The sequence below is a fragment of the Dryas octopetala genome, chromosome 1 (assembly GCF_963921425.1).
Source record: "Dryas octopetala chromosome 1, drDryOcto1.1, whole genome shotgun sequence".
NCBI classification, from domain to species: Eukaryota; Viridiplantae; Streptophyta; class Magnoliopsida; order Rosales; family Rosaceae; genus Dryas; species Dryas octopetala.
Window position 1 is genome coordinate 10,422,533 of NC_141366.1, and position 21,122 is coordinate 10,443,654.

At 36.1% G+C, this 21,122-nt stretch overlaps 4 protein-coding genes across 4 annotated transcripts; 1 reads left to right on the forward strand and 3 right to left on the reverse strand.

Annotated features, from left to right (window-relative positions):
• Positions 1-94: 94 nt before the first annotated feature.
• On the reverse strand, positions 95-5,481 carry LOC147297675 (DEA(D/H)-box RNA helicase family protein). Its single transcript, XM_086244753.1, has 13 exons — positions 5,091-5,481; positions 4,723-4,846; positions 4,562-4,631; positions 3,407-3,469; positions 3,142-3,216; positions 2,735-2,854; positions 2,102-2,143; positions 1,950-2,024; positions 1,552-1,698; positions 1,295-1,432; positions 815-926; positions 648-736; positions 95-442 (listed from the first exon to the last, which is right to left on the reverse strand). The coding sequence occupies exons 1-13, from the start codon at positions 5,311-5,313 to the stop codon at positions 305-307; spliced, it is 1,416 nt and encodes a 471-aa protein (XP_086100879.1). The 5' UTR covers positions 5,314-5,481; the 3' UTR covers positions 95-304.
• A 2,186-nt stretch (positions 5,482-7,667) lies between these two features.
• On the forward strand, positions 7,668-10,732 carry LOC147297676 (Tetratricopeptide repeat (TPR)-like superfamily protein). Its single transcript, XM_086229155.1, has one exon. It carries the CDS (start codon positions 7,668-7,670, stop codon positions 10,476-10,478), a length of 2,811 nt encoding a protein of 936 aa, XP_086085281.1. The 3' UTR covers positions 10,479-10,732.
• Positions 10,733-12,011: 1,279 nt separating this feature from the next.
• On the reverse strand, positions 12,012-17,295 carry LOC147297677 (N-terminal nucleophile aminohydrolases (Ntn hydrolases) superfamily protein). The gene is given in 11 exon segments (XM_086255654.1): positions 12,012-12,109; positions 14,114-14,179; positions 14,470-14,532; positions 14,739-14,824; positions 15,063-15,132; positions 15,549-15,634; positions 16,129-16,204; positions 16,620-16,666; positions 16,765-16,829; positions 17,063-17,139; positions 17,255-17,295. Coding segments are annotated over 11 exon segments (726 nt in total). The 3' UTR covers positions 12,012-12,060.
• Positions 17,296-18,106: 811 nt separating this feature from the next.
• SCI1 (splicing regulatory glutamine/lysine-rich-like protein) lies at positions 18,107-20,777 on the reverse strand. Its single transcript, XM_086228851.1, has 4 exons — positions 20,673-20,777; positions 20,195-20,323; positions 19,504-19,559; positions 18,107-18,509 (listed from the first exon to the last, which is right to left on the reverse strand). Exons 1-4 carry the CDS (start codon positions 20,740-20,742, stop codon positions 18,276-18,278), a joined length of 489 nt encoding a protein of 162 aa, XP_086084977.1. The 5' UTR covers positions 20,743-20,777; the 3' UTR covers positions 18,107-18,275.
• Between the last annotated feature and the right edge of the window lie 345 nt (positions 20,778-21,122).

Consider the following 21,122-nt stretch of genomic DNA (forward strand, 5'->3'; position numbering starts at 1 on the left):
AACCATCTCGCATTGAAAGAGGATCTATCAACTGTCAACAATGTATCAAAGCAAATACTACTGTCAAAAGAGAACTTCTAAAGAGACAAGAAAAGAACAAAAGACGTTATTAAGCATTTATAAAGTATAATAAACTTTGAAACTGTTGAACAAAATCTAAATCAACAATGTTTTCCACTCTAACAAAAATAGGGGAATAAATCTCTAACTTCGTCCCTCGGGCCTCAGCTAAAAGAAAACTCGATGATCTATTACAAAAAAGAAAATTGCCTCAACAAAATTTTCGAGAGTGATAATGCCAATCTCATCTTTTCTTGAACTTCTTAGACTTTCCATCCTTTTGAAAGGACTTTCCGTCTTTGTGACCTAAATACTTGTCAATATCCTCCTCACCGTGGTTTCCTCCCCACTTCCTCTTCTTGCCTCCACTTTCTTTAATTTTCTGGAGAAGTCAAACATAAATCACGTTAATCAACAATAGAAAATCAAATTTTTTTCATCACAAGGACAATAGGAAAACTAATTACTTATAGCTGATCGAACCAAAAAAACCAATATAATTCAATGGGATGCCCCATAGATGGAAACACATTCCTTAATATTGACAAGTATTGAAAAAGATAACACCAACTTAGGAACAACATTACCATCAGGGACAATCTTTTGGCCTCTGTAACACGTTCTAACAATAGTAGGACTTCCTCTTCTTCAGCAGGAAATTCAGGTAACTTATTGCCTGAACATTAACAAATTGTAAGCATTCAAAACACTCTTCTTTAGGAGTCACCACACAAACATAGAAACTGTGGCCTACCGATAAGCTTCTCAATCTGTATATACCACTCCAACTCGTACTGATTCACTAAAGAGATTGCAATACCAGATCGCCCAGCACGAGCAGTTCTTCCCACTCGATGGATGTAATCCTGTGACAACACAGAGTTCTTTCAACAATATATCATCTGAAGAGAATTAAATAACATTATTAACCCTTTTTCTTGAGAAAAAATAATAACCAAATTCCAGCAGAATGCAGGGAAAACTTTGCGACATAGAAGGGGCAGGGGCAGGGGCAGGGGACGGGGTTGGAGAGAGAAGGCATCAGCTGCCATTCTAATGAATCTAAGGACAAAATTAGAGTGGCTTGGTATTATAGGGGAACCAAGACCTTTTCTGAGTCATAAAGTTAAAAAGCTGCAAAATGCAGTCTCCATAACAATATTAGGTAAATAGCATCAACTCCTCAAAGATCAATGGCTAACCATAACTGCAAATAGCAAACAGCAACCCTAACCTTAGAATTTGTGGGGATGTCATAATTAATGACCATATCCACTTGTTCAATATCCAACCCTCTACTTGCCACATCAGTGCAGATAAGTACATTACACTCGCCAGCTTTGAACATATTTAAGGCTCCAAGTCTTTTTGACTGCCAGAAATACACCACAAACAAGGTTAGAGGAACTCCAGAATATCATCCAACATGCTTCAACTTCAAAAGAATAAAGCAAAGTCACAACTACTTCTAGTTAATTTGATTTTATATACCTGGCTCATATGACCACTAATTGGGATGGCCCTTATGCCAAGATTTCGAAGCATCAAAGCCAAAATGCGTGTTGCGTCGCATGTACGAGTAAAAACCATTGTTGTACATTCACACCTCTCAGTCAGGATATAAACAAGAAAACAATCCTGTAATCATAATAATTGTGAATTTATATCCAAGGGAGACGGACATTAAACTGCCACAGCAAAAACTGGTAAGAACTCCATGAAGAAAGCAAACATGCATGCCATGATTGCTTCTAGAATATGCGTGCAGATTTTGCACCAAATATGGATACATCTTACTTGTAGTGCATGTTACGTATTAAACTGTTTAATAGATGCTTGCCTACTTAAATAAATAATGAAAGTAGAGGAATAATAAGAGAGGGAGAAACCTTGTACTTGGCCGGCAGAAAACGATACTGCTGCTTTAGTGTGTCAACAGTAGAATATTTAGATGCTGCTTCAATCTGAAATAGCGGCTTGTTACAATTCAAGACACACATTGTGGAGAATGAACATGGTGCAAAAAACTATTTCATGATACCTTCACAGGGTTCCTTAGACAAGCCCTTTGCAGTTTCCGGACCTGCAATGTTACAATCATAACTCTGTTAATTCACATAAAAAATTATAAAATATGTAAGGTTTAAGGCATGCCTCTCTCATCTAGGAGCCAGCAGCATTTCTAAGATAACTTTCCTAGGTTTTGCAGTCCAACACCATCATCAGACACCAGGATGATTTAACTGATGACAATTTCAGTGATGAAACTGGACACATTCTTAACTAAACACTAAGGCTGGCTCAACTCAAGAACCTACTATAACAAGTATTTGGCATTTGATGCCATAATCTGTTCTCTAATATAAACTCCAAGGGGCCATAGATCTCTTCTTGGAAGCAAGTAGGAAGTACAATGAAGTAGGAAATGCAACCTTAAATAATATGGTACAGGTCTTTTTCTTAGTTGCTTTGGAACCTTATAGTAGTAGCATAAAATAATTTTCATCATAAGCAAAATTCAAGACCGCTTCCTCAAAGTTTCATTTTTTATTTATTTTAAACATCAATTCAAAGTAGTTTCATTAAAAATTTCTAAAAATTTCCCAAAATTTAAAATACTGGTAGAATAACAATACAAATGCTTCTGTAGATACATTGAAATAGTTGAACATACCTTTTTAGTCATGGTGGCAGAAAATAAATATGTTCTCCGATCACGAGGAATGACATTCAGAATTTCATCAATTGATTTTTCAAAGTCCTCATTAAGCAACCTGTCTGCCTCATCTAGAACCTGCTCAATTGGAAATAAGAGGTCACTTAGTATTTCTAGCCAGGTCTCATACATGGCACATCTGAGGTTGTCCATATAAGATAATGTTACTATTCCCATGGGATGAGAAAGAAGATGGAAGAAACATTCTCAGAAAATGGTTGACCTCTTAGTTTGTGTAAGATCTTTTTGTTATTTCTTCCCATGTTAGTCTATGTCCATACCATCCAGCACATTTCTAACTACATTATGCTAAACAAAACTGAATAGGTAACATAACTGATGTAACAAAAATAATCATCTCATACCAAATATTTCAATGTGCGAAGAGAAAATCCTTTAGTGTTTGATAGATGATCCATGAGGCGTCCAGGTGTCCCAACCTTCAAAGGAATTTAAAATAAAAAATAAAAAATAAAAAATTTAACATTAACATTAACATTGAAAACCCAAAGACATATCTAACAAAATTCATACATAACTTGCCAAAGTATGCTCTATAGACAAACAACTATACTCTAGTACAAAATTTAATGAAACCAAAGTTGCCATGCTAGTAAATTAAAAACTTACAATAATGTGTGGCCGCTTGGCAAGATTGATAGATTGTTGCACCATGTCCACTCCTCCAACAAGCTAAAAAAAATAGGTAAAGAAGCTAAGTAGCATAAACAATGTTAAAAGATATGTAAATCAATAAGAAACTTTGATCACCAATTCAGAATGTTAGCTTCCAAATCTTGAGAAAAATGATAAACTTCAATTTACTTCATATATCTCACACAGAACAACTACAAATTGGGACTTTAATTGTTCAAAATCGTTTACCTAAATAAGAAAAAGCTACTAGATCTAATTTGAGCCTCTACGAAAAAACAATAAGAAACTATTAAAGATAATTTCATTAATTTGTACCTTTACAAAACAAAAACAAAAAATCCACACACTGGCTTACATTGAAAAAAAAAAAACAAAAAACACCCAACTCTATGGTATGCCTTTTTCACATATACAGAAAGCCTTAATCTAGAGATACTTGAAGCAATCAAAACCAAGCATACAATTAGACATTCATTTTTTGATGAATTAGAAGAGTTTACAAAAGAACCACCCATGGGCCCCAAATTAGAGAGTAGCTATTCATTTTCAGAAGAATAAAAGCAATAAAATCTAACACCTAAATTTGTCTGTAAGATGTATACAAGCTACATTCCATTTTCCTCAACCATCAGGAAACCAAACACTGAGAACTCAATTATGCTTGTGACTGTGACAAATACAAAATAGCAAAGCTCATATAATGTGTAACATGCACATGGGCCCCAAATTAAAGAGTAGCTATTCATTTTCAGAAGAATAAAAGCAATAAAATCTAACACCTAAATTTGTCTGTAAGATGTATACAAGCTACATTCCATTTTCCTCAAACCATCAGGGAACCAAACACTGAGAACTCAATTATGCTTGTGACTGTGACAAATACAAAATAGCAAAGCTCATATAATGTGTAACATGCACATGGGCCCCAAATTAGAGAGTAGCTATTCATTTTCAGAAGAATAAAAGCAATAAAATCTAACACCTAAATTTGTCTGTAAGATGCATACAAGCTACATTCCATTTTCCTCAAACCATCAGGAAACCAAACACTGAGAACTCAATTATGCTTGTGACTGTGACAAATACAAAATAGCAAAGCTCATATAATGTGTAACACCAATGGCTCACCACTGCACACTTGACACCAATCTCACATCCTAAAGCTTCAAACTGCTCAGCAATCTGAATTGCAAGCTCCCTGCAGCACGTGCAAGTCAATTAAAGAAAAAATAGGAACTTGATAAATATAGATCTTCCTAATAAAATTTGATTTAGAACAAGTATGTAACCTTGTAGGAGACAGGACAAGCGCAAAAAATGCTTGCGGAGAATTTATTAGGGCTTGCAATATTGGAAGCGCAAAAGCTCCAGTTTTACCCGAACCAGTTTGCGCAAGTCCAATCAAGTCTTTTCCTATAATACAAAAAGTCCATACTTTACATATACATATATATATATATATATATATATAACACACACACACGCACACGCACACATACACAAACCCAACCCATATGTAAAATGTAAAATTCAGATTAAGGAATTTTCCAAAATCTAAACTAGGCAAACATGAAACAGAAAATAAAAAAGTTCAAATTTTTAGAATAAAATTAAAATGAAAGCGAAGTGAAACAAAAGAATGAGAGATCGAACGAACCGTCGAGGGCATGAGGCAAGGTTTCGACTTGAATTCTGGTAGGTTTTGACCAGCCCCGTTTAAGACAAGCCTCCACCACTTCGGGGCATAACCCCAATTCACCAAACGTCGGCAACTCACTCTCTTCGTTAATCACCGGCGCCTCCTCCTCCTCTTCGTTCACCGTCGGCGATTCCTCCTCTTCGTTAATCGTCAGCACCCCCTCGTTTTCGTCTGTAGCCATCGTCAATGCCTGCGACGTCGTTCAGCTCACTTTCTCAGGACGCGGAAACGAAGACAATACCGATAGGGCAGGGTTCGAGCTCAGAAGCTTAAGTAGTACCTCAAAGCTGTGTGGCGCGCGAAAATCGGGTCGACGGCTTCGGCGGTTAGGGTTTTAGTTTTGCAGTCTCAGTCTATGTGTGCGAGCCAAATAGAAGAAAGGTTTATTAACCCGGTTTAAGGCGGCAAAAGACAACGAAAAATAACGGAGAGAATATTGGATTGGGCTGGAGAGTAATTGGGCCGAGCCCATAACAATTAAATCCTAACCCAACAATCCCAGAAAAAAAATAATAATAATAGGAGTGTTATGAAATTAAACTATATAAGAGAGAAAGTATGAGATAACACAACAGAATTCAGAGTGTATTTTCAGATTAGGTCTCTATTTTTATGCTCTAGGATGACCAGAGATCTCCTGATTTACTTGGAATAGAACTCTTATCAATTATTAATACAATATTTCTCAAGATAGATATAAGAGATAAATACTTAATACACTTGGGGACATCTACATATTTTACATTATTTATAACAAAGACAAATTAAATGAAGAGCAAATTACAAATAGTACTCTCAAGTTTAACTCAATTCATAAATTGACCCATATCTTTTTAATTTCTTCAAATTGGATCTTAACATTTTTTTTTTGGTAAAAAAAAAAATTAATGAAATGTGGCCTCTCCGCCTTTTTGATTGTCGGATCAACAATTGAGTAATGACTTGGCAAGATTGGGCCCATTTTTTTTGACATGTTATGTTTGGAGGCCCTCTCTTTGCTCATGTGACAACCATGTCAATGTTGCCAAGTGATATAAAACATTTCTAAGATTAAATTCTTTAATAGATAACTAAGCTTAGATACTTTAAAAAAATAGTTTTAGATAGAGACCTGAAGTGTTTTAAAATTTATAAGAAATTTTTTTTAATTCATAATAATTTATAAAAAAATCATTTTAATTCATAATAAAGTCATCTTTCGATTTGAAGGGTATTGCTCCTAATTTGAAGGGTTTTTCCCCTCCTAGGGTGTAGAGTACGTGGGCTTTGTAGAAGCTGCATATTAGGTTTTAATTCCGAACAAAATCTTGGACTTAAAACTTAACATAGAGCCGTCATAGAAGAAAAATAAAAAGACTTAATTAAAAATTCTAAATCACTACCGGTTTTAATCTAAGAAATTCTCATAAAAATAGAATGGATTTTAAGTCTCCCATATTTTTATCCGGTATGGCTTTAACATGCATGCAAGCCAAAAGAGGGCCCTTATGGCCTTAAACATACACCCTCGAAAAAAAAGAGGACTCTAGTCTTGTCATGCCATCACTTAATGATAATGTTTTTATCCAACTTTTAGACAGATAGAAAGATTATATTGTCATCACTTTCAAGTTTCAAACATTAGAAAGCAATTTTACAAAATTGAAAAATAAGGCAACAACTTGGAAATCGAGTCAAATATAAATGGTGCAAATTGTAATTTGTTTTCTTTTTGGCCCCGTAATTTGCTCTTAATTCTTAAATGAAATTAAAAGCAGGCTTTTTTACATTTTACTAACCTGAATTTTAGGCTCAATCTCACTTCACCACCTAGATAAAAAATTATTTCAATTTATCACTTGAATTAAAAATTTTTTGCAATGTATCACCTTTGGCTAATTTTGTCTAAATTTTTGTTAAAAATAAGAGTGGTTTAGTTTTTTTTAAGTTCCTATTGTTAAAAAAAAAAAAAAAAATTTTACACTTTACTTATTGTGGCACAACAAAAAACTGACTTAAAAAGATCAAAATATCCTTATTTTTAATAAAAGTTTAGACAAAATGAGAGTGATACATTGTAACAAATTTTTAATTTATGTAGTAAATTGAGACAATATTTTTTAGGTAATAAAGTGAGATTGAGCTCAAAGTTGAACAAAGTGTAATAAAGCCTTAAAACACGAAGTCTCTCCCTCTCACACATAATGCAAAAACGTATTTTCTCAGTGGAAGCCTGAAGAAAAGGAAGCAGAGCTGGCTCGTTGCTGCAGAAACCTCTCAACTCTCAAACTTGAGCTTCAGCCAACTACTTGTCTGCCCATTTTTACACGCAGAAACTACCTAAACCCAAAGCCCATCTCACTCCCATGCCTAGAAGAACCCACAAACTGTGTTGGCATTCAGTCCCTGACAAACCACCCCGACCCCGAAATCTCATGCTTTCCTTGGAAGGGTTTCTCAGAAATCACCAAAGAGATCTTTGGCAAAGCAGTACATGCATTATGCGTAAAGGGTTTTGTGCCTCTCAGGGTATTCTGTTCGAATACTTTAGTAAACATGTACTCGAAGTTTGGTCGTATAGGATATGCGCGCCACATATTTGATAATATCTGTGAGAGAAACGAAGCTTCTTGGAATACGATGATGTCAGGTTATGTACGAGTGGGTTTGTACCCCGAATCAATTGGATTCTTTTGTGAAATGATTGACCGCGGGGTTAAGCCAAGTGGGTTTGTCATTGCTAGTTTGATAACTTCTTGTGATAAGTCGGCTTGTATGTCTAAAGAAGGATTGCAAGTCCATGGTTTTGTGGTTAAAATTGGTTTGTTATGTGATGTCTTTGTTGGTACTTCTCTTTTGCATTTTTATGGCACCTATGGGCTTGTTTCTAGTGCCCGAAAGCTCTTTGAGGAGATGCCGGATAAGAATGTAGTAACTTGGACTTCTTTGATTGTTGGGTATTCAAGTAATGGAGATTTGGGAGAAGTTACCAATGTATATAAGCGAATGAGGCATGAAGGAGTATGTTGCAATGATAACACATTTGCCATAGTCATTAGTACTTGTGGGATGCTGGGGGATGAATTGTTGGGTCATCAAGTTCTTGGACATGTTATCAAATTTGGACTAGAGACTAATGTTTCTGTGGGAAACTCCCTCATAGCCATGTATGGTAACTGTGGTAATGTGGACGAGGCCTGCTATGTCTTTGATCGTATGGATGAACGTGACACAATCTCATGGAATTCGATTATTTCTGCAAATGTGCAAAATGGTCTTTGTGAACAATCATTAAGGTGCTTTCATCGTATGCGGCATGTTAATAAAGATGTAAATTCCACAACAATTTCAGCATTGTTGACAGTCTGCGGTTCCACAGATAAACTGAAGTGGGGCAGTGGGATTCAGGGACTAGTGGTAAAATTGGGTCTGGAATCAAATGTTTGTATTGGCAATACTCTTTTAAATATGTATTCTGAGGCTGGAAGATCTGTAGATGCTGAGTTAGTTTTCCAAAGAATGACAGAGAAGGATATAATCTCATGGAATTCTATGTTAGGATGCTATGTTCAGAATGAGGAGTGCCAAAATGCCCTGAAACTTTTTGCTGAAATGATTTGGATGAGAAAAGCAATAAATTATGTGACTTTAACAAGTGCATTATCTGCCTGTTCAAACCCTGAATTTCTCCTTGAAGGCAAGATTCTTCATGCCCTTGCAGTCCTTGCAGGCCTACAAGACAATTTGATCGTTGGCAATGCACTAGTTACCATGTACGGAAAGTTTAGTATAACGGTTGAAGCAGAGAGGGTTTTGCAAATAATGCCCAAGCGAGATGGAGTTACTTGGAATGCCCTTATCGGTGGTTATGCTGAGAACAAAGAACCAAATGAGGCAATAAAAGCTTTTAAATTCATGAGAAGAGAAGGAGCTCCAACAAACTATATTACAATAATTAATGTTCTTGGTGCTTTCCTGACTCCTGGTGATCTACTAAAACATGGAATGCCCGTCCATGCACATATAGTTCTAACAGGATTTGAATCAGACAAGTATGTGCAGAGTTCCCTTATAAAAATGTATGCTAAGTGTGGTGATCTGAATTCAAGTAATTCCATATTTAATGGATTAACTATTAAGAACTCCATCGCATGGAATGCAATCATTGCTGCCAATGCTAATCATGGTTTGGAGGAAGCTTTGAAACTTGTTTTGATGATGAGAAAAGCTGGAGTGGACTTAGATCAGTTCAGCTTCTCTGTGGCACTTTCTGTTAGTGCTGACCTGGCTATGTTGGAGGAAGGTCAGCAACTTCATGGACTGGTACTGAAGCTTGGTTTTGACTCAGACCATTACGTTACAAATGCTGCCATGGATATGTATGGAAAATGCGGGGAGATGGAAGATGTTTTGAAAGTAGTTCCTTCACCAACCAACAGGTCACGAATGTCATGGAACATTTTGATATCATCTTTTGCCAGACATGGGTGTTTCCAGAAGGCTAGGGAAGCTTTTCATGAAATGATAAATCTGGGTATGAAACCTGACCATGTCACCTTTGTCTCACTTCTCTCTGCGTGCAGTCATGGGGGTCTTGTGGATGATGGTCTTGCATACTATAATGCAATGACCACAGAGTTTGGTGTCCCACCAGGAATAGAGCATTGTGTTTGCATAATTGATCTTCTTGGACGATCAGGAAGGCTTACTGAGGCTGAAAATTTTATTAAAGAAATGGCAGTCCCACCAAATGACCTTGTGTGGCGGAGCCTGTTGGCTGCATGTAAAATCCATCGCAATTTGGAGCTAGGGAGAAAAGCTGCAGAAAATCTTCTTGAGTTAGATCCATCAGACGATTCAGCTTATGTTCTTTTTTCAAATGTCTGTGCAACTACTGGTAGATGGGAGGAAGTAGAGAATGTAAGGAGACAAATGGGATCAAGAAACATAGTCAAGAAGCATGCATGCAGTTGGGTCAAGTTGAAAAACGAGGTGAGTAAATTTGGAATGGGGGAGCAATCCCATCCACAGACGGGTCAGATTTATGCCAAGTTGGGAGAGCTTATGAAGATGATTAGAGAAGCAGGTTATGTTCCTGATACAAGCTATGCACTGCACGATACAGATGAAGAACAGAAGGAGCATAATCTTTGGAACCACAGTGAAAGAATTGCCCTTGCTTTCGGATTGATCAATGCTCCAGAAGGTTCACCTGTCAAGGTTTTCAAGAATCTTCGTGTCTGTGGTGATTGCCATTCTGTCTACAAGCATGTTAGTGCAGTAGTTGGGCGGAAAATCATATTGAGGGATCCTTACCGGTTTCACCATTTTAGTGATGGCAACTGTTCTTGTTCTGACTATTGGTGAGGAAGGTTTTTTTTTTTTTTTTTTTTGTCAAAGTGAGGAAACTGTTTAAGAACCTCAAATACACTGTATTGAGTCAAAGGATCTAGGTTACTTTGTCCTGGGTATAGGATAGGTTTGAATCCCATAATCTAACATCTATGGCCTATCGGGATGACCTGGTTAGGGTTTGGGGTGTATGATAAATGATTCGAATTCTTTTGTACTATATCTCTGTACCCTTTTCTAAAATCTCAAATGAATTTTTGGGAATAGAAATTGAAATACCATTTTTATCAAGCTAACCTGTGAACCTAACTCAAGCAGTAGCAGTTTGTATTCTTCAAGTTGACATGATGTGGATTGCCAATCAGATTAGTTCTTTCAGGATTTATGTCTTTGAGATATTACTGAACATGCAAAAAATATGAGGTATTGTTTGGCCTTAATTGTTTCTGGTTGCTCATTGCACCGTAGACTATAGAATTTGTTATTCCCATATGTTTGGAGGAGCTTTAAAAACCCAAGAATTTTCCAAGGCAATGTTGAGTTAAAAGAAATATTTGGAATTAATATCATTTTGCTCCCCAGACTACTACACTTGTATCAGTTTGTTCCCCAGACTTCTAATTTAGAAAATTAAGGACTCTGAATTTTTCAATTTTGCCAATTGAGGTTCTTTTGTCAATTTACACATTTTTTATCCAAATCTTTGAGGGCAAAATGGTCCCTTCCAATTAGATCTTATCATTTTTTTCTCATGCATCATTTTTCCTCTTTTATTTCTTGTTAAATTTTGCTTGATCATCTCGACATTTTAGATGAAAAATGTATAAATTGACGGAATAACCTTAATTGACAAAATTGAAAAAGTCAGGGTCTTTAATTTTCCAAATTAGAAATCTTGGGAGCAAACTGATACATGTGTAATAGTCTGGGGAGCAAAATGACATTAATCCCGAAATATTTTGATGGATAAGATGCCAATATGCAGATTTAACAGTTGGGTTAACATTAGAATTTAGAAGTATAAGGGCATATCTGTATATCACCAAATACTATTCTAGGAAAATGGGAGTGCCTCTGATTCTATATAAATCTGCTAGTTGGTGCAATTTTAAGTCAACAAGCGAGTCTATAAAATAAGAAAATTTTTCTTTTGAATCTGGTTGGGAGGAATTTCTCATTGCATCAGATCGAATAATTTTCAAAGGAGAAAATAATCCATTTTGGTTTGGATTTTGGTCCTTTTAAGCTTTTTTGAAATTAACTGCAACATTTTCCTGAGGACTGAATTGATAAGAAAAATTTCACAAAATGCACAGTAGACTCCCATTAAAGGAATCTTATCCAATAAGTGAGATAAATGGATACTGGAAGCTTGCAGTTACTGAAGAACAGCAGAGCCACAATCAAGTACTATCATTAGAAGTGAGTGGCCTTGAAGTTGAACAGCATTTTATGAAATAAGCATGAAACTTGAAACAAAGAAAATGTAAAAGCCTTTTTTGCCAGTACAACAAAACAGGGGGTTACAGAACCCCCAAAGCGCGAGTACTCAACAATCAGTGGTTGCTCAACTCCTCTTTTCTTCATTTTTCCCAAATTAATCCAATTGGGACAATACATCCTCAATTTCAGATGCTGGAAGTAATCTGCAACAAGACAATCATAATAAAAACCCAAGCTAATGAATGTCAACCAAAGGGTGAAACATCTAGTTCCCAATCAAAGCGAATAAAACTAATCAAGATACTGAAAATGAGGTAGTTCTGTATATATATAGATAAAAAAAAAAAAAAAAATAAAAGGAAAAAATTAAACTAGTACTATATACTAGAAAATATTTTGTTCATGTCATGTATTCTAAATATGTTGGAATTGGTATGTTATAACTTATGTTTATGCACTATTCAGTGGTGCATTTACCTACAAACATATGTATGTATCCATGCATGTAATTGGCCAATCAGTTTGTATATCCCAGGTCCTGGCAGGACAACCACTTGCACCTTGCTAAGTGAGCCAGATTCAATTAATCCTGGCTTTGTCCCAGCTGAAACTAACCTAAAATGCATTCCGATTAAAACAAAGCTGGTAATAATTATCCCAGCTTTGCTTACCTCAAGTTATTTTTCAAACTGTCATATTTTAGCAAGAAATACATAATAGGACAAAAAACCAAGAAAAAGAGAAACAGTCAACAAATTAAACGACCATTTTATCATACGGGAAAATGTTAGCAAAAGGACTATAAATATACCCCTATTTTCAGTTGAGGATCCCGATTTCACTTTGATTCAATTAAGGACTATAATTTTTCAAATGGCTCAATCAAGTACATTCCGTCATGTCTGTCACATTTACCGTTAAAAACTGGTCACGTGACCCTCACGTGACCAATTTATAGGGGCAAAAAAGTCTTTTCTCATAAAAAAATGAAACTAAATAAATTTAAACAAATTTAAAAACAAAAAAAAAAATTCCCTCCATCTCCCCCATCTCCCACCTTCGCCACCCCCTGCACCATACCCAGCCCAGCCCCTCCCCTCCCTTCCCTTCCCTTCCCCTCTCTTTTCTCTCATATCTTTCTCTTTCTCTCTGCCCCCCAGCCAGCTCCCCCTCCCCGTCACCCATCCCCGCCCCCTCCTCCCCCTATACCATCGCCATCCACTAACACACCGCCAAAAACGGCGATTCAGACGGTGGCAGCGGCGACGGAGGCTGTGGGTAACTTGAAAATCAACAAATCAAGTCTCAATCAACTTCAATTTCATTTTAGACACTCCAATTTGATGCAAAACTATTCAAATTGATCCAATTTAAACAAATTCCGAAATGGGCATAGACCCTAAAATTTCAACTTCAACTTTCTCAAAATTGACAAGCTAGATCAAGGGGAAAATAAAGGCCATACCAAGAGGATCAATTTTCACAACTAAATCAACGGCCAAAACTCACCGGAAATGGCAAAAATCGGCGACGGAAGCCTCCGACCTTCATAGCTCTGATTGGCTCCCAGCGGTGGTCCGATGAACGATCGGGAACCATGGTTAGACTCACTGCGACGAGAAGAAGACGTCTGGGCCAGAGTTGGGTCACGAAACTACCGCAAACAACGAGTCAACACAAGAGCTCCAACCGGCCGAACTGGGTCTCGAGTTCGTGGTGTTTCTGGGTTGAACCGACACCAAGGAGAGGGAGAAGGAGAAGTGGCGACCTCATCTGGGCTAGGGGGCAGAAAGAACGAGAAAGATATGAGAGAAAAGAGAGGGGAGGGGAGGGGAGGGGAGGGGCTGGGCTGGGTATGGTGCAGGGGGTGGCGAAGGTGGGAGATGGGGGAGATGGAGGGAATTTTTTTTTTTGTTTTTAAATTTGTTTAAATTTATTTAGTTTCATTTTTTTATGAGAAAAGACTTTTTTGCCCTTATAAATTGGTCACGTGAGGGTCACGTGACCAGTTTTTAACGGTAAATGTGACAGACATGACGGAATGTACTTGATTGAGCCATTTGAAAAATTATAGTCCTTAATTGAATCAAAGTGAAATCGGGATCCTCAACTGAAAATAGGGGTATATTTATAGTCCTTTTGCTAACATTTTCCCTTTATCATACAGGCACAATCAGGTTGTACCGGGAAATATTAGAGAAACTTGCCTGAATTTTTTGTCATCGCCAATCATGCCAATCTCAATGTTTTTACCAGAAATTTGTCCTTCAAACCTAAAACCACGTACAGAAAGAAAGGTCACAGAGAGCTAACATATATTTGTATAATAACAAGAGCCTATAGCTGTGCTTAATACTATGCACAAGCAGACCAAGTTAAATAGCTTACTCCACTATATGGAATATTTGTTATACTTTATACTGAAATAAAATCATGGCCAAGTTAAAATAGAGCAATTGAAGCACATTTGATACCATTTTGTGATAGATGACGACCTTCATAATAATATCATGATGGTTGTTTCATTTAGGAATAAAAAAACTTAGAGAGATAAATTGCCTACCCTTCCTTCAATGTTAATAATGCCATGTCGACAGCATCGTTAAGTACCACATCATCAGTGTACCTAGACGAAATAATCACATGAATGCAACATAAATTCAGAGGCACAATCTATGAATTAAAGGGTAGGATAAAGAAATAAAATCGAATCAACAAGTTGGCAATCATCTGATTACACACAATCTACAACATTTCATTTTACTTTACAAATTTAGACCAATGGAACATCAACCACAAAAGAGTTTCTCTAAATTTTTGATTGCAACTTGCCTCCTCTCAAGAAATGTTTTTGCATTAGAGGCATTCTTCCCCATGGCAGAAGCTTTCCAGGAAAAGTATGAACCTGATGGGTCCACCTACAGCAGAACAAAAATCACGGCTATGTACAAATCTAGTTGAAAGTGGAAATCAGAATAAATAAATAAATAAATAAATTTGAGAGGTTGTGTGTTTTTGTTGTGCCAGCTATATTTTGACATTAAAGACCCTTAAATGCTGTGAAATAAATTCTACTTAGCATGGTTCAAGAAATTATACGGCGAAGTTGGACAACATAAGTGAAAGCCATATATAAAGGAGGCAGAATTGAAGTACCTGATATAGTTGTGGACCTTTGTCATCAAAGCCAGCAACAAGCAGTGAAACTCCAAAAGGCCTCACACCACTAGCAGGACAACAAGGACAAATTAGAATTTCTAAAGTTGAAGAGGACCTGAAGTTTTAAGCTTGAGGCTTTGCAGACTCAAAAGTCAAATTAAAGATTCAGATAGTAGTATTAGACTGAGGATTTCCATTGCTCTATTGGCTCATTTTGAGTCATGCAGCATAAGTACTGTACTATTTTCCTTCTCAAAATTGTTGACCTTAGCTCCTCTATACCTTGCATACATTTCTTTTTTCTCATGAATAATATTTTTTTTATTTTGTTTTGGAAAGCCAAAGGCATGTGTAAAGGGGCCCACATAAACCAAATTTTATGTTACACCCAACCTAAATTAATGAAACCAAACCTAAGTCAGAAATTTCTTTTGTCCTCCCCTTATGAGCAAGAACATACTTAAGCAAGGGAACTCCTGTTACAAGAAAAATGATGATTAACCCGATTGTGTGAACTCCTGCATAACAGCAGCAATTTCCCTAACAAGTTGTGCAACAGGGATCGGTTCCTGCAAAATACCCATGACATCACATTGAAAGTTATGGTAGTGAAATAAATAAATTACAATAATTGACAGGATGACATTACAAAGTAACAAAGAAAACCCTTTCAAGTTGAGACTCATATAACAAACTAGAAATAGGAATGCAAGGGGCCAACGAAAGCAATCACTTAAAACAAACTACCAGCTAGTCATAATCCCAAAATATTATGACTTCAATCCATTGGTAGCCCTATTTCAAGAGAAAAACAATTCATTTACTACATCGACAGGCTCAAACAACCACATCTGAAAAATCAAAAATGGAATTAACATTCCAAAAAGAAAATGCATTAATGGTGTCACACAAATTGAAGAGACAACAGATAAACAGAATTCTTCTGTGAAGAATCTGAACTAAAATGACCATATGCACAACCACTCAAGGGACAATATTAATACTACAAACAAAATTATGGGACAAAAAGCATGAAAAAAAACAACATAAATCTGAGTTATACTTTGTACAACTGATGATATTGCTCTGCCTGCTTCCTACTTCTTCGAACCAGAACTCTGAAATCTGGACCCATGCCACTGCATGAGAGATAACAGTAAATTTCAGTTAACTGAAAAAAGGCTGGGGAAAAATGGGAAAGAAATAAGTACTACAAAAATAATGAAAAGGTCAAAGGAAAAACCAACTTTAATTGTCCATTCAATGGAAGTTCACAAGATCTAACAGAAAAAAGTATACCAGATCATGTAAAATACCATGAGTCTAAAGAAAGGGAAATTGAAAAAACTGATAACATGACCCATCTACGATGGAATAAGAAAAATGATGTCAAAGGCTACACCAACATATTTCTTTTTCATGGTCAATAAAATATGAAAATGTTGTACAGGAGAAGGGAAGTAGCTATTATAAAAGCAGTATAGCACCAACAACACAATAGCGGTAACAAATACCAAATCTCAAAAACCACTCAAACATGTGGTAAAAGAAAACCTGTAAACAACTCCAATGTTTGTTGTCAACATCTGAATTTTCTGAACCTGCAACCAAATACTTAGAATGTCACATGAAGTCCCCAGTATACCACTGAAATATCTGAGAGATCATGCTTTAAAAACGGGAAGAGTATTCTACTCACAGTTGTTTCGTCAACTAAGATAGATGGCAGTTTCTTCTCCGTTGCAATGACAACTCCATTAGCAGCTGCAACAACCAGATAAACTTATTGTTACCAACGTACGTGGATGAAAATTTAAATATTTGGTACAACCACAGAGTTCCACCAATATAGTTAACATGTAGCAGAGTTATACCCCATGAGGCCATGACTCTTTCATACCAGTTTTCAACACCAACAGATTGCTCAAGTATACACATGCATATCAGTACTGACCAGTTTAAATCAGTCTGCTTAAGCAAAATAAGAGTTTGCATACCTTTAATCCCTACAGCTGTCTGGCCAGACCCAACTGCGGTTACAGCATGTTCAATCTGATGAAGCTTCCCAGAAGGACTGTATCAAAAGTTCAAAACAAACATGGAGATATTATATACCAACATAACCCAATTTCATTATGTATATATATATATATATTTTTTGAGTCTACATTGAGTTCACAAGTCCATACTCGAAAGTAGTAAGAGAGAATGAGTACTGACTATCCCCCATTGTGTCACAGCTCACAAGTCACAAGGGCCTGCCGGAAAAAAAAACCCAGAACGAAACGAACCCATCAACTTTCACGAACCCACATACATGTAACATAATACTGAATTTGAACGCTCGAGTAAAAAAGAGTTCATTGTGTCTTGAGAAGGAGAGTCCAAACTGTTCGTATGGCAGTAAAAAGCAGGAAATTTGGTTTCTTGGAGGCTTACCTTAGAGGATCACAACCCGAAACTCACCGTGTGAGAAAGTTTTCTTGCAGAGAGCGCGTATCGACTGTTTTCTTTTTATAATGGTTTTTGGTTTCTTGTTAGAAAAGAAATAAGCTGGAGTCGCTGCACTCCTACGACGCCGTTTCGACTTATGTCAATTCCTAAGGCCACGTTTGGCGGTGAATTTTTCTGCTGAGAAATACCCTTTTACTATTTGTTAAACTGTGGCAATGTGAGATAAACCCCCAAAGTTTGGGTGGTATAGTTGTAAAATACCCTTTTTGTTAAACTGTCAATAAAACGTAACATAACTTCTAATTCATTAATCACCTCACTTGATTTGTATATGCCATTTAAATCTTTAATTTGATAAGAAATATTTTAGATTTTCTAAGTAGTTATGCATATACCTTTTTTTTTTTTTTTTTTTTTTGTGTTATTTATATTCAATCAGGAACTGGCTTTGATGAAAAAAAATAAAAAGACAGAAAGGTAGCTATTATTTTAACAATTTTATTATTAGTAAAGAAGTATACAAAAATTAGGAATAGAATTTTGATGCATTGAGTAATAAATACTAAATCAAAAGTAAAAGAAACATATGCCGTGTCAACAACTTCAGTATGATATTATAAATGAAATTAAGCTATATATTGTAATGTGTAGTGAGAAAGCACATAAACCACCCCTGAGTATACAGCAAATCTATTGATACAAAAGCAAAAACACAACAAAATAAGCAGAGCAGGGATCAACTGCTGGTGTTGCTCTTCAACCTTTAATTTTCCACATATGGGCAGACCGAGGCCCGCTTGCAATCCCCTCGTAGTATCTGGATTCAAGTTTTTTGTTGTTCCAAGCTTTTACAAAGTCTGAGAACAGTTGGCGTGCAGACTCTGAAGAAAGATCAGAGAAGAACACATCTTTCTCTTCTTTCAGCCATGTAGCAAACTCATTGTTCTTAAGGAAATAGTCATCACTGGACAGCTCTTGGATCTCCATTTTCTGAAACAGAGAAGATAATTTCCTAAGTCCTAACCATCAGAAAATCAATGCTCAAGAAACAGAAGACAATCAGACACCATAACCAACAAGGTGTACTATCAAGTGATCAATATTAAACAGCAGAAAGTCTTATGCCAACTTGTCAAACTTTCCAAAACGGAATTCTACTTCCTACACCACACTAGCGTCTATACTGAAACTGAGATGCATCTAAATTTCTTAAAGTTCACACATTTTCACCAATTCACTGAACTGGAGCTTAGAATGCTAGATAAAATTCATCTGCCCGGGAGATGGTCTTAATGCAATAAAACTAGGGAGCAAACTTTGACCATTTACAAGGAAATTATTTGTAGGTCTTCTTAAGCATGCACTCCCAGCCTTTCCATAGGTTGAGCACCACACACCTTTAATTGAAAGAAACCCTACTGCATGAGAATTTAACTTGCAAGCAAAGACAAATAATAACAAAAACTGCATAGTGGAACAAGATTTTGTAAGTAGGTTGTTTTCTGGTTTCTAAAATTGATCAGCAGAAGTAGGTATACAAGGAAATTATGAGTTTCTGCTCTCCCTGTTCCCAGATTTCCTATATATTCCCTGACACAATCTAAACCTTTGATGCCCTTTCATCTGAATCTAATACTTGATTACAAACAACAACAAGAACGTCTTAACAATTAAGATCAAACTATGCAAATTTTAGACGAACAATACAGCCTCTTAAAATCACCTACTTCTTCAATGACTCAGATCAGTTAAAGAGTCAAGAGTAATAAAAGGACTTCTGCTAAAATATTCAAGGAATTTGGATTATTTTACACTAATTGTAATGACAGGTTAGCAATTTTTGTAAGTATGTTGCATTAAATTTGACCCTTTTTTTGTTTTCTTAAAGGATTCAGAGGCATAGATAAAATCCAAACTATCCACAGTTCACCCATGGCAAAACATGATACACTAAAGCTTTATAATTAGAAATCAGGAAGCTTACCGAGCAACGATCACCTTTGTGATGTTTACTTTTGTGCTTATCCTTTGTCTTCTTTTCTGAGGCATAACAACATGTCAATATGATAAATAATTTCCCATAAAGAACCTCATCTTCAATATGCTAACAAGTTCAAAACCATGGAAGTTTCTTGAATCATAATCCAACAGAATACATGGTAAGTCAAATAATGTCATTTTGTCTAGTTAATCTCCTTTCTTTTTTTATTTCCTTTTCCAATGTCAAAATAACTCGATCTAACAAAGCTTTTCCATACACCAAACGAAGGATGTGTCTGATAAAACCATACCAATGCCATTGCACTAATTGGACTGGAAACTGAAGCATACAACTAGTAAGATTGTATGTGACTGATAATACCATAGCAACACAGTTACACTAATTGGGCTGCTAATTGAAACATACTTCCTATCATTATTCAGCTAGTAAGCCAGTACACCATGGCAGCTTCTCTATCCTAACTATGTCAAAACAAATTGAATTTACTCTTAGTCTTTGATTGACTGAGTATTGCAAAGAAACATTAGATTAGACCCATAACCAATTGAAAACTCTTCTAAACCTAGTGAAGCAAATTGATAAACATCTTCATTGTATTCAAAACTGATAGCAACCAAAACCTAATCTAATTTCAAAAAATAAGTGCCAGCCATTCATAGTCATATGAGTATACCTTTATCAGAATGGTGTTTGGAGTGCTTATGTGATTTCTTCTTGTCCTTTGACTTGTCCTTCCTATCACTCTTTCTGCTCTTCCTTTCCTCATCTTCTACTATTCTGTGCCTTTTACTTTTCCCCTCATCTGTTCCTCCATAATGAATAAAATTCAAATCAAACCCACCTTAAATTAATTATAATCAATTTAATGGAAACCACCATAAATTGTTGTTAGTTTGCTGAGAATATAGTTGGGAAAAAATAGAGAAAAAAATTAAAATTCCAATGCTTTCTTAATTGAAAAATCTGGAAAAACAACTCTGGCACTAACCCAAACATGAAACAGATATTTACTCACTAGAGATTAAACCAGAACAACAAAAGCTATGAAATTGAGAAAGTATTGTCAGTTTCTCTTCCTATTTCGTTTCTCATTTGTTTTCCCAGCAACCAAGCATTCTAGAAAGAGAAGTAAGCAAGAAAATTTTGGGTACCTTCGGAGGCTGAGGAAGTGCTCCTTTTCCTACTCTTCTTCTTCTCCTCGGATTTCCTGTCGCTTCCCATTTGTGTTGCACAGATTGAGAGATAGAGAAAGAACGTTTAATTTTTTTGCTGAAGTACTTTTTTGGTGGCGGATACAAACGGGTCGGTTGGATTGGACCGAGTAACGATCTGCCTGACCAAAAGACTGAAGGCCGCAAATCATAAACCGGCCCATGAATCAATCAACCCATAGTTTTTTAATGGTTATTTATATTTGTGTAACTTGAATAATTTAATAAAATTTAACTTATATTAATTGTAGGGGTTAGCCTAAGTGGTGAAGGTGGGTGGGGTAAATGTTAGGATTAAGCTCGGTTCAGGGTAAGATTCTCTCCATCCAATATAACCAAAAAAAAAAATATATAATTATTTACTTATTATAATTTATTATATATTGTAAG